Source organism: Hydra viridissima, unplaced genomic scaffold, assembly GCF_058129835.1.
Source record: "Hydra viridissima isolate aposymbiotic clone 2 unplaced genomic scaffold, HvirCarnegie_v1 scaffold_1, whole genome shotgun sequence".
Taxonomy (NCBI): domain Eukaryota; kingdom Metazoa; phylum Cnidaria; class Hydrozoa; order Anthoathecata; family Hydridae; genus Hydra; species Hydra viridissima.
The window spans coordinates 26004223-26020185 of NW_028324300.1; the positions used below are offsets into that span (position 1 = coordinate 26004223).

The 15963-nt window shown below is 31.8% G+C and overlaps 2 protein-coding genes and 3 pseudogenes across 4 annotated transcripts; all 5 read left to right on the forward strand.

Annotated features, from left to right (window-relative positions):
• Positions 1 to 1068: 1068 nt before the first annotated feature.
• LOC145185881 (uncharacterized) lies at positions 1069 to 5836 on the forward strand (annotated as a pseudogene). Its single transcript, XR_016455374.1, has 4 exons — positions 1069 to 1681; positions 1979 to 4781; positions 4940 to 5192; positions 5402 to 5836. The product of XR_016455374.1 is annotated as an uncharacterized LOC145185881 (transcript).
• Positions 5837 to 7770: 1934 nt separating this feature from the next.
• Positions 7771 to 10046, forward strand: LOC145183524 (uncharacterized; annotated as a pseudogene). The gene is made up of 2 exons (XR_016455394.1): positions 7771 to 8357; positions 8432 to 10046. The product of XR_016455394.1 is annotated as an uncharacterized LOC145183524 (transcript).
• A 735-nt stretch (positions 10047 to 10781) lies between these two features.
• Positions 10782 to 11839, forward strand: LOC149894120 (E3 SUMO-protein ligase ZBED1-like). The gene is made up of 2 exons (XM_090077231.1): positions 10782 to 11718; positions 11766 to 11839. The coding sequence occupies exons 1-2, from the start codon at positions 10782 to 10784 to the stop codon at positions 11837 to 11839; spliced, it is 1011 nt and encodes a 336-aa protein (XP_089933357.1).
• Positions 11821 to 12776, forward strand: LOC149894121 (E3 SUMO-protein ligase ZBED1-like). Its single transcript, XM_090097465.1, has one exon. It carries the CDS (start codon positions 11907 to 11909, stop codon positions 12636 to 12638), a length of 732 nt encoding a protein of 243 aa, XP_089953591.1. The 5' UTR covers positions 11821 to 11906; the 3' UTR covers positions 12639 to 12776.
• LOC149894122 (uncharacterized) overlaps positions 12638 to 15963 on the forward strand; it is a 7874-nt pseudogene continuing 4548 nt past the window's right edge.

The following is a 15963-nucleotide window of genomic DNA, read 5'->3' on the forward strand; positions in this document are numbered from 1 at the left end:
AAATCGGAAAATGAAAATTAGGCAAATTTTAAAAGCATGAATGATAATTATTTTTTTCTCTCGAAAGAGGATTGACAATATATATATACATTTGCAAAAAGTTTATCAAAAATAATCAGTTTGTATTTTTGCTCCGAAAAGTTTCTGGTTTTTTTTTTCAAATGAAGATTTTCCAACCTCAATCACTTATGTTGGCTTATTTCAAAATTAATATAAATTTGATGAATTAATACTTAGCGACATTAGAATTATCTTGTTCTATCTCCATTTTTTGAAAAAATTCATATTTTAATATTTTTGAATAATTTTGCATTGCATTGTTCTATTCTAGTTATAATAAAAATGTATGAAACTTTTAACAGGGCGTTGCATGCCGAATTGCATTTTTCTATCTCTTCAATAAGCAAATTTAAGAGTCATTTTTTGTAAGAATCAGGCAGTCAATGGAAGTGACCTCCTCCAAATTGCTTGAATTTTTTATATATTGATCAGAATATAGAGAAAACCTGTTGGGGAAAAAAAAAATTTTCAAAAATGTTTCGTTCACTCGGAATCTGGGCTTAAATTTTTGAGATTTTTTTAAAAATTTTTAGAAATTTAGTTTTTGCCACCTTTGAACCCATTTTTTTGGCAAGGCAAAAAGTTGCACATAGCTTTTGTAGTTAACATCAGACGTAACCCAAAAGCTCTCTCCAAAAAATATAAAAAAGTTGCGTGACACTGTGCGGTTGGCTAATTATCATAGTTCAAAAGTACAAAATCAATCAGTTTTGTCAACTTTTAATCGGAGTTAATTCTAGCGGCGAAGTGTTGCACACAATTTTTCTTTTAGGATTTGAAATTATCAAAGGTATTGAGTCTAAAAATGCAAAGAAAGTTATGTGATACCTAAGGCCTATTAATATATTAAGGCTTGAAATTGGAAAAAAATGTTTTAGTATACTTACAAAATGAACCATTACGGCAGAGGCGCTTAGTTTTGTAAAAATGTAAACATATCCAACTGTCAATAAAAAAAGGTCCTAACATAATAAAAAAAAAAATTCGTGTGATCTTTAGATATTAAGTTAAAAATAAAGGTACAAATTGTTAAAAATGATTAAGTACGAAGAGATATTTTTTTGGACACACAGATGAGGTTTTCGCTCACAATAAAATTTCTATCATCCAAAATTAGCATTTAGCATTACACAAAACATTGCACGTAATGTTAAGAAAAAATTTAAGCGTTTCTGACTATGATATAGAAATCATAACAATTGAAATAAATAATAATAAAAAACAATACATGATCAGAAGTGAATTATTTAAATTTACGTCATAACCAAATAACTTGTGGTGATCGAATGGAAGAAGAATCGCTGATATCACGATTGTGGAGAAACAAGTTAGTGGGCGGTTGTTTACTTTACCATAAAAATGTCTTAACTTTATTTTAACGATCTTTAAAATTTGCATAAATAGAGTAGATATTTTATCATTGCTATTGAGAAATAGGTACTGCATAAATAGAACTTGTTTTTAGTTGAGTATGAAACAAAACAAATATTTTTATGAAAACTGTTGTTGCTTTTCAAAAGGAAATTGTGGATCATTCAAAAAACATAAAATTATAAACAAAATGTTCTACATTCATCAGCTGGGAGATGTTGATGTTAAGAAACACCTCATCAACTTAAAGGTAATTATGTATTTTAAATTTACGCAGACTGTAATATAATTTTTATAATTACATACTTTATAACTTCTCTGCAATAAGATTTTGAGACAAAGTTCTTTAAACAAAAAAAAATAGCTCTTTTAATTAATTCCTCACTCTTTTAATAAATAATCACTAAATTAATCACACTCTTGCAATATTGTATTTTAATAATAACAACAATGTATTTCAAACTTGTAAACATTTTTCGTGAAGAGTCAGATTATAAACAATGCTTTAAATGACACACTTAATAATTGTTTAAAAAATTGTTTTTAGGTCATGCGATTAAACGATAATAATATTTGGGAAGAAAATGGACTTATTGCAAATAGACTTAAAAGAAATCTTGAAAAAGATGAACAAATATGTGCTTTTCACCGGTACACGTTTGGTATTGCATGGAGTCCTCCAAAAACATGCTTTCATCCTCACCATCTAAATATAAAAGGAAAAAAATCTCCCGCTTTAAGGGCGTCACCAATACATGTCGTCATATCAATGTCAAAGCGATACAATGAAGTATTTTCAGTTGGTGCAATGCTGTGTTTTACCCATTTAAAGCAAGAAACTGCTTTATCTAGAGTCAACGAAAACACCAATTTATGTACAGAAACACAAACACAACAAGAACAAACATATATGACACCTGCTACTCCAGATGAAGAATTTGATCCCGGTGAAATTAATGTTTCACAGGAGATTTTGGACGAATCTCTAAGAAGCCGTGAGAGTGTAACTGAGGTTCTTAATGCAAGTCCAATAAAATTTAGATTAAAAAGGAAGTTCGAATATCTGGAAGATGCTACTAAAGATAAGTTAAAACGCAAGTATGTTCGCCTAGAAAACTTGTTAAAGAAAAAATTTGCGGAAGCTGTTGCTCCTGGACAAGAGGAAATACTTATAGATTTTCTTAACAGTAAAAATGTTGATGAAATAAATAGCCCTCTCCCAATTGAAATTATTCGTGCTCAGAAAGTATATAAGCAAAGTGATTCCATGGGAAAGTTAGTTATCCTCTCATTATTAGACCATACCAAGTATACCAAAAAGTTTATAATGAACACATTTGAGTGTACCAAACATCGTATAGAAACAGCAAGAAAATGGCATGCATCTCATAAAGGGTTGGCATTTCCAGAGAAGAAAATATTCGTCCGATCTAGTCTTGATCAAACAAAGTGTGAACATTTCTTAGACTTTATATTTACAAGCGGCATTTTGCATGATGTTGCTTATGGAATAACCAAATTAAAATACGACAGCGGTGAAGAACAAAAGATAGTGCATGCAATACTGACGACAAAATATAGCCACGCTATCATGTTCTATCGAAAAAGTTGTAGTGAAAACAATTATATACCATTATCTGATTCAAGTTTGTGGAAAGTATTGCATGCAATAAAACCTTCAAGTCGAAAAAGCTTAGCTGGATTAGATGATGTTACTGCTTCAGGCATGAATGGTTTTCAAACATTACAAAAATTGGCACAAAGATTTAGTTCTAAATCTCTCGAAGCTGCCCTTGAAAAAGGAAAAAGGTATTTGAAAACAATTTATCAAACCAATTGTAGTGTCAATGACTCAAACATTTCTTCTCATAGCTCAAAACATGCCTTATCAGATCCATCTGAAAAAAATCTTCAATCCAACACAGAGATATCAGAAGTGGTATGTGCCGATTGCTATGATTTGTGCAAAGCTATCGAGATGATCAAAGAACTAACAATTCAAAATTCTGACGATGCTGATTCTATTTATGATTTGGAAATTGCTGTAAAGGATGTATTCAACTACATAAAACACCTGATGAGAGATTCTCAACAGAAAAAGGCAAAAATCGAAGCTTTTAAGCAATTAAACGATGAAACTGCTTTCTGGCTTAAAGATTTTTGTCAAAAAATTCTTCCGGTTCGATACAGAGAGGGCCAAAGAGAGTATTTTGGCAAGAAAGGAATGAGTTTACATGTGGATATATTCTTCATGAAAATAGCAGGAAAGTTATTCAAACGTGTTTACTTTACTTCAATGTATAGGTGTGATCAGGGAATAGGTGATGTTGTTTCGTTAGCCACTGCAGTTTTAGACCAATTCAGAATTGATCAACCGCATATCAAGAAAATGTTTACCAAATCTGATAATGCCGGCTGCTATCAGGGAAATCTTTCAGCTGAAGCAATCTACAATGTATGCAAAGAGAGAGATATAAAGTTGCTGAGATATGATTATAATGAACCCTGTTGTGGAAAAGATCAATGTGACAGGGAGAGTGCAGTTGTAAAGACAATTTTAAGGAGTTACGTTGACTCTGGTAATAATCTTTTGACTGCTGAAGATATACACAAGGCTATGCATTATAGTTTTGGCGCTAAAGATGCAAAAGTAGCAGTTGCTCAAATTAGCAATGATAAAACTGTAGTTACTGGACCAAAGATTAAGAACATTAGCAACTATCACTCATTTGAGTTTGGTGAGAAAAGTATGAAGATGTGGCGTTATTTCAATATCGGTGAGGGAATTGAACAAGAGTATGGAAATCTTAAAATTCAACCCTCGATTAAGTTGTTGTTGCCATATAGCAAAACAGATAATTCAATTAAGCGTAACAAGTCACTTAAGGAAAAACAGAAAAGATTAAGCAATTATATTCATTAAGATTTTGCACTGAAATGAATTGTACTTTATCATTTGAAAGCGATGCTGAGTTAGAAGAACACATGCTATCCGGTCTTCATACAGTTCCGAAATCATTAACATCATTGGATAAAGTTCGCAACTCGTTTGTTCATAAGATGATAATTACTTCACAACTAAATATGCCAATTTCTTCATCCTCTAACATTGCTTCCGTAAAAGAAAAACCACATTGCATGAACATTTTTCTATTGCAAGGTTGGGCATTACCAGTTCGAAGTTCTTTTAGATTTTCAAATCAGCAGAAAGAACTGTTGTATAAATACTTTATTCGTGGAGAAGAATCAGGTAATAAAATGAGCCCTGAGCAGGTTCACATGCAGCTGAGGAGAGAACTTCCGCCTGATCAATATGTAACTAGCCAACAGATAAGATCTTTATTTTCAAGGTAGGCATTGTTGCTATCAAAACTTTTGCAAATTAGATTATGTTTCTGACTGTTAAATAGTTCTTTTACAAATATGAAATTAAAATTTAGGTGAAAGTTATAATTTTGTGTGTTTGTTTACATATGTTTAAAAATATGTACAATTGATATTGTTATAGATTTAGTAACCTGAAAAGAAAAGGTAAGCTGGTAGAACCGACAACAGAAAATAATGAAAATAGTCAGGTTAACGATAACAAAGAAGTTTATGGCGAAAATGATGACTTTAATCTGGCAGGAGACAATGAAGATGATAATAAATATGAGGAAGACATCGCCAATCTTGCAAAAGAAATTTGTCTTGTATGGAAAGTGAATGATTGGGTTGCTGTTGCATATGAAAAACAATGGAATATTGGATATATTGTGGAGGTAATATTATTCAAAGTATATATTAGTTTCAAGTTTTTATTTTGTTTTACAAAACAGTGCTCTAAAATAAAAGGAATATAAATAAAATGTAAAAATAATTTCAGAATGACATTATATAAGACTTTACAAGTTTTATTGAATGTAAGCAAAATTAAACAAATCATAAACTCTTTATTATATTATTTTAAATGTTGCGCTAATACTTTTAGGTATCTATAACTGGGATCAGAGTTAATTGTATGATTAACGGGCAAGAGAAGAATACTTTTCGCTGGCCAGTTACTACCGAGGAGATAAATAACCAAACTGATAAAATTATCTGTTTAGTAAATGCTCCTTTTCTAATCAGTGGTTGTGGCGATTATTCATTATCCGAAGAAGACTATAATACAGTCATATCATTATTCTTAGAGAAACTTACTGCAGCAGAGTAGAAATTATGTGTGATGTGGTGGATAATGTGTGTAAATGACTCTATTAATAAATGAAAAACTAATTTTTAAATGGAAAAACATTTAAATGTTTGATTTATGTTTTATTTAATTAGCAATATAGTTATCTTGATGTTAGATTTTTGTTCAGTTTTTAATTCATGTTATATCATGCGTGTGACAAAATCACACGAATTTTTTTTATTATTATGTTAGGACCTTTTTTTATTGACAGTTGGATATGTTTACATTTTTACAAAACTAAGCGCCTCTGCCGTAATGGTTCATTTTGTAAGTATACTAAAACATTTTTTTCCAATTTCAAGCCTTAATATATTAATAGGCCTTAGGTATCACATAACTTTCTTTGCATTTTTAGACTCAATACCTTTGATAATTTCAAATCCTAAAAGAAAAATTGTGTGCAACACTTCGCCGCTAGAATTAACTCCGATTAAAAGTTGACAAAACTGATTGATTTTGTACTTTTGAACTATGATAATTAGCCAACCGCACAGTGTCACGCAACTTTTTTATATTTTTTGGAGAGAGCTTTTGGGTTACGTCTGATGTTAACTACAAAAGCTATGTGCAACTTTTTGCCTTGCCAAAAAAATGGGTTCAAAGGTGGCAAAAACTAAATTTCTAAAAATTTTTAAAAAAATCTCAAAAATTTAAGCCCAGATTCCGAGTGAACGAAACATTTTTGAAAATTTTTTTTTTCCCCAACAGGTTTTCTCTATATTCTGATCAATATATAAAAAATTCAAGCAATTTGGAGGAGGTCACTTCCACAGTTTCAGCAATTTGCCTGATTCTTAGAAAAAACGGCTCTTAAAAATATTATTTTATTCTCCGATCTCCGATCAACCAATCATATTAACTATTTACCAAGTTGTACGGAATAGTTTTACTGTTTTCGTTGATTTCGAAATAGCAACTGAAAATATTAATCAGGAAATGGAACTTGTACTAAATCAAAACGATGGAAATTTCTTGACTTAATTTAAAAATTCGAATAATCTGTCGTGATGGTTTGTGAAACATTTAGTTGAATATTTAGTTGCAGGGAAATGACAACTAAAAAATAAATGGAAGAATCAATCAATATAGGTATACTATATGAGCTTTATAAAATAAATTGCCATGAAAATGACTGCACCAATCAAAGAACATATTTATCGTTATATCATCAATTACGACTTCAATATGTAATTTCAAAACTCAATGATAGATTTATCGGTAACTGTATTGGTAACTCCTCATTGATTATTCGGAACAAAACAGCGCAATTATGCCATATTATGGCATAATTGCGTTGTTGAAAAAAAGTTGTATTATTAATACAACTTTTATTAAAGAAATTTATCAGTGTCGGGGAGATTTCATCAGGAAATAAGAGATCTAACTCTATACGTTTGATCAAGAGAGATAAGGGTTGCTAACTCTAAAAAGGTTAGGAAAGAACAATATCTTTAAATAGCTTTGCAACAAAAGGCTTACGTAATTATCAAGAGGGTAGAAGTTAGGAAAAAGAAGGAGCGATATTTTTTAGTAAATAAGATAAGAAAACAACAGTCAGAGCGGAAATAAAAGAAGTGAATAGGGGAGGATGGGTTGGAGTGAGCCAAGGGTGAGAGTGAATCGTTGATCCTACAGCTAAAACGGGGAATTAAAAAGACTCAAAATTTTCACCAAGTACTTACATACAAACTGTTGTTAACACAATCCAATTTTTTTACCGCTTCTTGGTGCGGGTGGCTCTGTTAACGTTGTCATCCACTCTTTTCTGTGCAAAAGTAAACTTTTTGTATTTTTTGAAACTTCTTTAATGAGCATACCGGCTGTTTCGAGACATTAGATAGTGGTTGAAAATTTACTAATAAACAATGCAGCTTTTAGAACAAAGTATTTTACATGCCTAAACCACTCACTTATTGCACATTTAATGTTTTAATCTAGTTGCACAGCTTGGGGAGGAATGAGCCATTCCTTCACTGGTAGGATTGAACCGCGGGTTACTAATACTTCTCGTTAAATAAGTTTTGACTTCAGCGTTAAAACATATTTACGTTTGACTTTTATATCTTAGTATATCATTAGAAAACTCGTGTGCAACATTACATTTATTTTTACCATATGTTATAATGCCTCGAGTCTATAAAAGAACCACTTCGAAAGCAAAAACTTCCAGTAAAGATATGAAAGATACATTACATTTAATCCAAGAAGGAAAAAGTATTAGAGAAACTGCAATAACTTCCAAAATACCCTATCCAACGCTTCGTCGTTATTGGAAAAATTTTTGCTTGATGAAAATACAAGACTTACCCCGATTTATTATGTTAAAAGAATATTTACAGACAAGCAGGAATAAGAATTAAAGGAATATATTTTGACTTGTTTAAGAATGTTCTATGGCCTTCTAATTAAAGAATGTCGGTGTATAGCTTTTGAGATTGCAACCATTAATAAAATCAGTATTCCACAGAGGTGGCACAAAGACTCAATGGCAGGTATTGATTGGATGAATAATTTTAGAAAGCGACATCCCGATTTATCTCTTAGAACACCTGAAGGATGTTCTCTCTCTAGGGCAACATCATTTAATGCCCATAATATAAATATATTTTTTGATAAATTAAAATAATTTTTTGCTAGATCACCAGCATTTGCAAATGGAACTCGGATTTTTAACCTTGATGAAACTGTTACCGTGCAGAACCCACAAAAGGTATGTTAATCTTCAATAATAAGTATATTTTTCATGACATATTTATTTCTTACATAAAACATCTAAATATTTAGGTTCTTGCAAAGAAAGGTGTGAAGAGTGTCTGCAAAGTCACACTTGCTGAAAGAGGAACCCTTGTCACAACTTGTATAATAATCAGTGCTTCTGGACAATATCTTCCACCAGTAATTATTTTTCCAAGAGTGCATTTCAAGGGGCATATGTTATCAGGAGCTCCTTCTGGATCTCTCGGCCTTGCATGTAAAACAGGCTGGATGAACGGTGAACTTTTTTTAGATGTTATGAATCACTTTATCAAGTTCTCGTCTAGTACGAAAGAAATTCCATCATTATTAATACATGACCATTTTGAAGCGCACTTATCTATAGCACTGTTAAATTTAGCAAAGGAGCATGAAGTGACCATTTTGACATTACCGCCTCATTCCACGCACAAGTTGCAACCACTTGGTGAGGGAGTTTTGGGGCCATTTAAAACTGCATATAATGCAGCAATTGATTTATGGATGCTCCACAATCCTGGAAAGACATTTACAATTTACCAAGTGGCTGCATCTGTAGGGCTTACTTTTCTGAAACCCATAACACCTTCTAACATTGTAGCTGCTTTTATAAAAAGACAGGTATATTTCCTTATGACAGGAACGTGTTTACAGATATCGATTTTATGTGCAGCTCTGTGACAAACAGAACTTTTGATCTCAACAATACTTGCATAAAAAATCACGTAAGCATTACTTCTGATATTTTTTTTAACCCTCATGTTTCATCAAATGCAGACCCCACTACCTCTACTACTATAGATATAATAATAATGCCATCTCCGCTAACTATAGATACAAACAAACTAGTTACCAATGATACAATGGTTTATCTGTCTACATCATCAGATTCTTTTATCTACCCTAAATAATTCAGAGGTTTTCCTAAATCTGGAGAAAAAAAACAGTAAAAGAAAGGAAAAGAAGAAGGGTCGCTCTATGATTGCCACAGACACTCTTGAGAGAGATCGGATCGAGAAAAGGCTCTGCAATAAAAAGTTAGTCAAACTTACAAAAGAATTAAAAGCAAATTTACAGAATATTAACAAAAAATTACTTAAAAAAGACGATTCTGTATTGGAACATTTGACAATCACAATTGAGAAAGGTTTAATAATCCTAGAAGATGATTTGGGTGCTTGTGATATATATCCTAAAGAAGATGACTTTGTATTGGTTAAATTTGAAACAGCAAAAAAAAATTGTCTTATGTTGGAAAGGTATTATGTATAAACTCTGTAAAAGAAGAAGTTACAATTAGTTTTCTTCGGAAAAAAGGTGATATTTTAAAGATGCCTAATTCACAAGATATTGCGACTATCCCTAGAATGGATGTTAAATTATCGCTACCTCGGCCAACTTTTTCTGTAACAAGTAAAAGGCAGCATTGCCATTACAAATTTGAGGTTGTGTTTGACTACATCAGTATTTGCTAAATATTATTTTTATTGCCAATATACTATATGCTAATATGCTACTTTCATTACATATAGATACTCTTTTTTAGGGCTGCAGAAATTAACGATTAATTAATCGATTAATCGCTGATTTATTTAATAGATTAAAATTTCTTTAATCAGTAATATTTCGATTAATTTTTGCCGGTTTTCCGTTACTTATTTTTTTTTTGCCGTACATATATATATTTACAAGTTTCGTAATTTATAATAGTAATATTTACAAGTTTCCTTAGTCAAAATATATAAACGAGATTATAATTATAATTAAAATAGTACAGACAGGACTTCAAGAAGATCGTACTGATCTTATCACGAAGCCCTTACAAGTGAATAATATATATTATGTTCAATATAGGTAATATATTATATATTAAGTACAACTAGTTGTATTAAAACTACTCGAATATTAAAGTTAACTTTAATATTCTTCAATTAGAATAAACTCAAGATTACCTGTTTCTCTTATATTATATTTATTAACGTTATTTATAAAGAAATTATTTGTGAAGTGGTATGGTACTTGGCCTAATTTAAATTTTAGCATGAACAATATATTTTGATATCTGTTAATTTGATAAATATTAAGCATAAAAATTTATAAAAAAAATATATCGTTTTCATATAAATCATTCGCAAAGAAGTTATTTTCAGTTTTAAAAGTTTTAAAAACGTCTAAACGCAACTTTTCAAAATCAATTGTTTCAAAGTCATTAGCCATGACGAAAAAGAATATTAAATTTAGAATTTTTCAATAGAATTCGATAAATATAAAATTAATTTTGAAAGCGCGTATCTTGAAAATCTCGACTAAAAATTTTGTCATATTTTAAAATACTGACCTGGGAACATTATCTTACATTTCTATATCCGTTTCTAAAGTAAACAAAGTTTGTTTTGCAAATATGGCTGCGGCAACTAATGAAAGCAACGTTTCTGTCAAACATTTAACTGGAAAGTTAAGCAAGCATTTTGTTTTCAAGTTGAATGCTGATGGTAAAGTAGACGAAGGTGACAAAATATACTGCGTTCACTGCAATAAACAGTTTGCTTTCCGTGGCTCAAACACATCGCTGACTTATCACCTTCAGCACAAGCATCCTCTGAAATATCAACAGGTTGTCGACAGTGAATGTAAGATGACCCCTCAGATAAAATCAATCACCAATTTATTTACGTGTCAGTCAAACAAGCCTGTCAGTGAAAAGGTCTCAGCCGACCTGAAGGTGGCAATAGCTCATTGGATTGCCAGTTCTGGACGTCCAACAGCAATTGTAGTAGATGCTGGACTAGAGGCGGTGCTTCGTATTGCCCTTCAAAACCAGACTTATACTTTGCCCAGTCGCCGTACAATCGACACTGTCATTGGAGAGATGTACAATGAGAAGTTGAATGAGCACAAGAAAGCTCTAGAATGCATTCATAGTATTGCTCTAACTACTGACTTTTGGACCTCCACCAACAATGAATCGTACTGTGGGGTAACAGGTCATTGGATTGATTCTGAGTGGAAACTGACGTCTGTCGCTTTAGCTTGCATAAATGTTGAAGAAAGGCACACTGCTGATAATGTTGCCAGTTTCTATGAAGAGTTTGCCGCAACGTGGAACATTGCTGAAAAAATTAGCTGTCTCGTAACGGACAGTGCACGAAATATGGTTGCTGCTATAGGACGGACGGATTACAGCCATATACCGTGTATTGCACACTGTCTTCAACTGAGCATACTAGCAGGTTTGAAAGCAGCTGATTCATCTCCTATTCTGGCTAAATGTCGACACCTAGTTGGACATTTTAAGCGCAGTTCAAGGAATACATCAGAGCTAAAGGCCAGCCAAGCCAGTACCTCTAACAGGTCTGACGATGTGAAGTTTCACAAATTGCAGCAGGATGTAGCTACGCGGTGGAACAGTACCTACCTAATGTTAGCCAGATTGCTGGAAGTGAATCAAGATGCCATTAAGCAGTATCATATTGACCATCCCGAGAATTACACTGGAGATAAACTAAGGGAGTTGGACTGGGAGAAAATGTCAAAATTTGTCTCGGTATTGGGTCCACTTGCAGATGCTACTGAGTATATTGGTAGTGAACAGTATGCTACATGTTCGGCTATACTTCCGTTTGAAGCATTTTTGCGCAGACTTCTGCGGGTTAATGATGACGATCCAGGGTATATAGCACGTTTCAAATCTGCAACACTAAATGACTTCTCAGGTCGCATTGAAAACATTGATGCATTGCCAACGTTGCAAATGGCTGTGGCATTAGACCCACGTTACAAGAAACTCGGCTGTCTCTCAAGAGAGAAACGTGAAGCAGTTTGGACAATACTTTCTAATGCATTTCGGGTGTACTGTAACCAAAGACAGAGAGCTGAACGTGAAACTACTACCAGCACTGGCGAGGCATCAGAACCTGTGCGTAAGAAACTGAAACTTACTCTGTTGGTCAGCGACTCGGAATCGCAATCCTCATCAGATGAATCACAAACAGTACATGGCTCACTGGCTGAGCTTACACGATATCAAGAAGAAGGTGTAATTCCAGAAACTGAGAATCCCCTCATGTGGTGGCAACTGAACAGGCATCGTTACCCTAACCTGAGCAGTTTTGTGCAGACAATTCTGTGTGTACCTGCCACTTCTGTTCCTTGTGAAAGACTGTTTAGTTCGTCAGGGTACATTGTCAACAAACTGCGATCTTGTCTACTTCCAGAAAACGTTAACGTCCTCGTTTGTTTACGTGACTGGCTAAAGTGATGCCTACTTGTACTTGTCAATTAAACTGAATACAGTATAGCAGGCATTAAGTGTCTTGTTTGTTAACGTTTGTGAATACTGTAGTTAGTTAACGTTTACCGATAACAACTTCACCTCACCAGTGGTGAAAAGCAGGTTATTCTGTCGACTTTAGAATTAATCGAAATTAATCGATTAATCGAACAAAAAAAAATTAATCAGTACCAGCCCTACTCTTATTATATCTTAATATTTGGAAATAATCATTTGTCATGGCAGAATTTATTGTTATTTATGTTACATTATTACTCAATTATGTTATGTTTAATTACAAAGTATTTGTTACTTTCTTAATTTTCAATAAATTAGTTAAAGAAAATATCTAATTTTAGTTTTCTAGTAATCAAAGATAATGGCTCACTCCTACCATCTGCTTGTGAACCAGAAGCAACGCCTGCGTTATTGTTCAAGATATTAAAAATCTGAAGATATTTTGATATTTCATGTATTTCTATGAGAAACCTAATACATTAGGCTACCTTAGGCTCCTTATCCTATACTTTTTCCACTTTTGGTTTTCTTGATATAATTAATTTTAAAAAAAGTGGCTCACTCCTACCTATCCTCCCCTAAAGGATAAGCCAAGAAGTTAAACTTTTACTGGAGTTTATAGACTTTAAATCTATAAATCCAACTTTGGTATTCCATTTTGAAGAATCCTTTACTAATTAATAGCAAGAACGAAATAGATGATGAAGTTGAAAATTTTCTTATTAAAGTAAAAAAATATTTACCGAGTAAAACCAGTTAATGAGACATGCGTATCGCAAATACAACAAGGCCCAGATAATTGATTTGAAAATTTTTGCAACATGAATTTAGACTGCAAAAATATAAAAATCATTACAATTAAAATTAAAGTAATAGCAGAATTATTCAAACTGAATCTAAAGTTAATACCCTGGAAAAAGATTCATCCAAGCAATTCAGAGAAGTTAGCGCAAATAAGACATTGATCCATACACCAAACGAAATGTCATGATGGTTTGGTTTTTATATGAAAGTACCGAGTCTATTACAGATACTAAGGTGGGTAGCCATCTTAAACAGATAAGTAGGGTGGCCATCTGCGAGTATTTAGCCGGGACAGTCCCGTATTTTTACAAAACGTCCCGTGTCCTTTATTTGACCACATTTGTCCCGTATTTTTGAATTATTTAGTACAAATTTCACTTTTTAATTTTTAATGAAACGTTTTATTTAACGTTTTTTTTAAAAACCAATTAGCAATTTATGATGCCGTCGAATTTCTTTTGAATTTCGAATTTCGTCGTATCATCTAAACCTGTATTGAATGTTTTTTAAAGTGACAAGAAATTATTTATTTTAATATTTAAATTTATATTTGTGACTCCTAAATAAGATTAATATATTGAACTAGTTATATTAAATAAGAATAAGTAAGTAAAAAACATTGTTTTAATTTTTAAATATTCCTCTATTGATCTTTATTTTTGTCTTGACTACTGTCAAAATATGCTTTTTTCGAAAAATAATTCTCCTTTATTCTAATGCATTTCATTTCTTCCCTCAGGCGTTCACTGCTCGTGTGTGACCATTTGGGGAATTTTATATGTCAAAGTTTTTAAATAATATATTAAACTAGTTATATTAAATAAGGTAGTAAATAAAAAATATACAATTAAGATTTTTTTAATTAGTAATTTGACTTTCTTATAGCATCATGTCTGAGAAAAAGAAACGAAAAACTCAATGAAGTGACGAACATGCAACTGAATTTGAATTTATTAAAAAAGTGGTTGGAAACCACAGTAAAGCGTATTGCAATTTATGTTCAGCAGAATTTTCAGTTGAATTTGGAGGTCGAAGTGATATTGTTCAACATATTGATACTAAAAAGCATAAGTCGTCAATTGCTGCTGGATCATCAAACAGGAAAGTAAATGAATTCTTCAAAAAAATAGATGCATCAAATAATGATCTTGAAATTGCTGCTAAAGAAGCAACATTTGCGTATCATACTGCTAAGCATTATTTGTCATTTCGTTCTAATGATTGTACTTCAAAATTAGTACGAAATTTTTTTGAAAAAAGTTTACACTTGGAAAAACTAAAACAGCTGCTGTCATAACACAAGTAATTGCACCGTTTATTGATGGGACAACAAAAAGTGAACTAGAAAAAGCTAGTTTTATAGCTCTCGTAATAGATACTTCCAATCATAAAATCATCAAAATGTTGCCTGTAATTGTAAGATTCTTTAATCCAGTTATTGGTGTTCTTTACAAAACATTTTCACTCCAAATAATTCCAAATGAACAGTCAACAACAATTTCTAATTTAATTTTAGAAATAATTGAAAAACAAAATTTAAAGGAAAAAGTAGTTGCATTCACAGCTGACAATACAAATTTGAATTTTGGTGGAGTCAATCGTAATGGTGTCAATAATGTCTGACGTAAGCTTCAAAACGATTTAAAAAGATTGTTGGAAATGGATGTATGGCTCATATAGCACATAATGCTTCAAATGCAGGATGTGATACGCTTGATATTGATATTGCAGCAATTGTTGTTAAAATTTATAAACATTTTAATATTTACACTGTGAAAACAGAAAAATTCAAACAGTTTTGTGATGAAGTTGATTCATATTATAAACCTTTGATAAACCATTCAAGCACACGCTTTTTAACACTTCAACCTGCAATTTTTCGTTTAATTGAGTTTTACAATCCTTCGAAGGATTACTTTACATCGTTAACAAAGTGTCCACCAGTTATCAAATCTTTTTTGACAACAGTAAAAATAAATTTTAGATGTTATTTGTTGCAAATCAGCCAAAAAATTTCAATGATTCAATAAAACTTATTGAATCATCATCAACAATAAGTTTTGAAGCAGCAAATCAAATGAAAGTATTGAAAGGAAAAATAATAAATAGAAAAGCAATTTGATTGCTACCTAATGATTTCAAACCTGAATTTCAAAAGCTATTCAACGAGCCTTAATTTTTAAAGAAACTGGTTTTCCAGTGATATTCTATAAAGTCTGAAAGGGTTTCTCTTATAAAAATTTGTTGCTCATGACGATATATATTGCATTAAAGCTTGTCATTAGATCTTTCGTTCCTATAGCTGATTTAATGTTTATATTAAAACACCTGTGTGAAACCATGGTTAATAGACATATTTTATTTGAATTAACCCTGACTTCTCATAAACCTCAAAGTCCTCTCTCTTTACACAATAACTGATAATTTCATTGAGAATATTTCTCGTAACTTTAAGCTCCCAACCAAATTGTTCTTTGGATATAAAAGAACT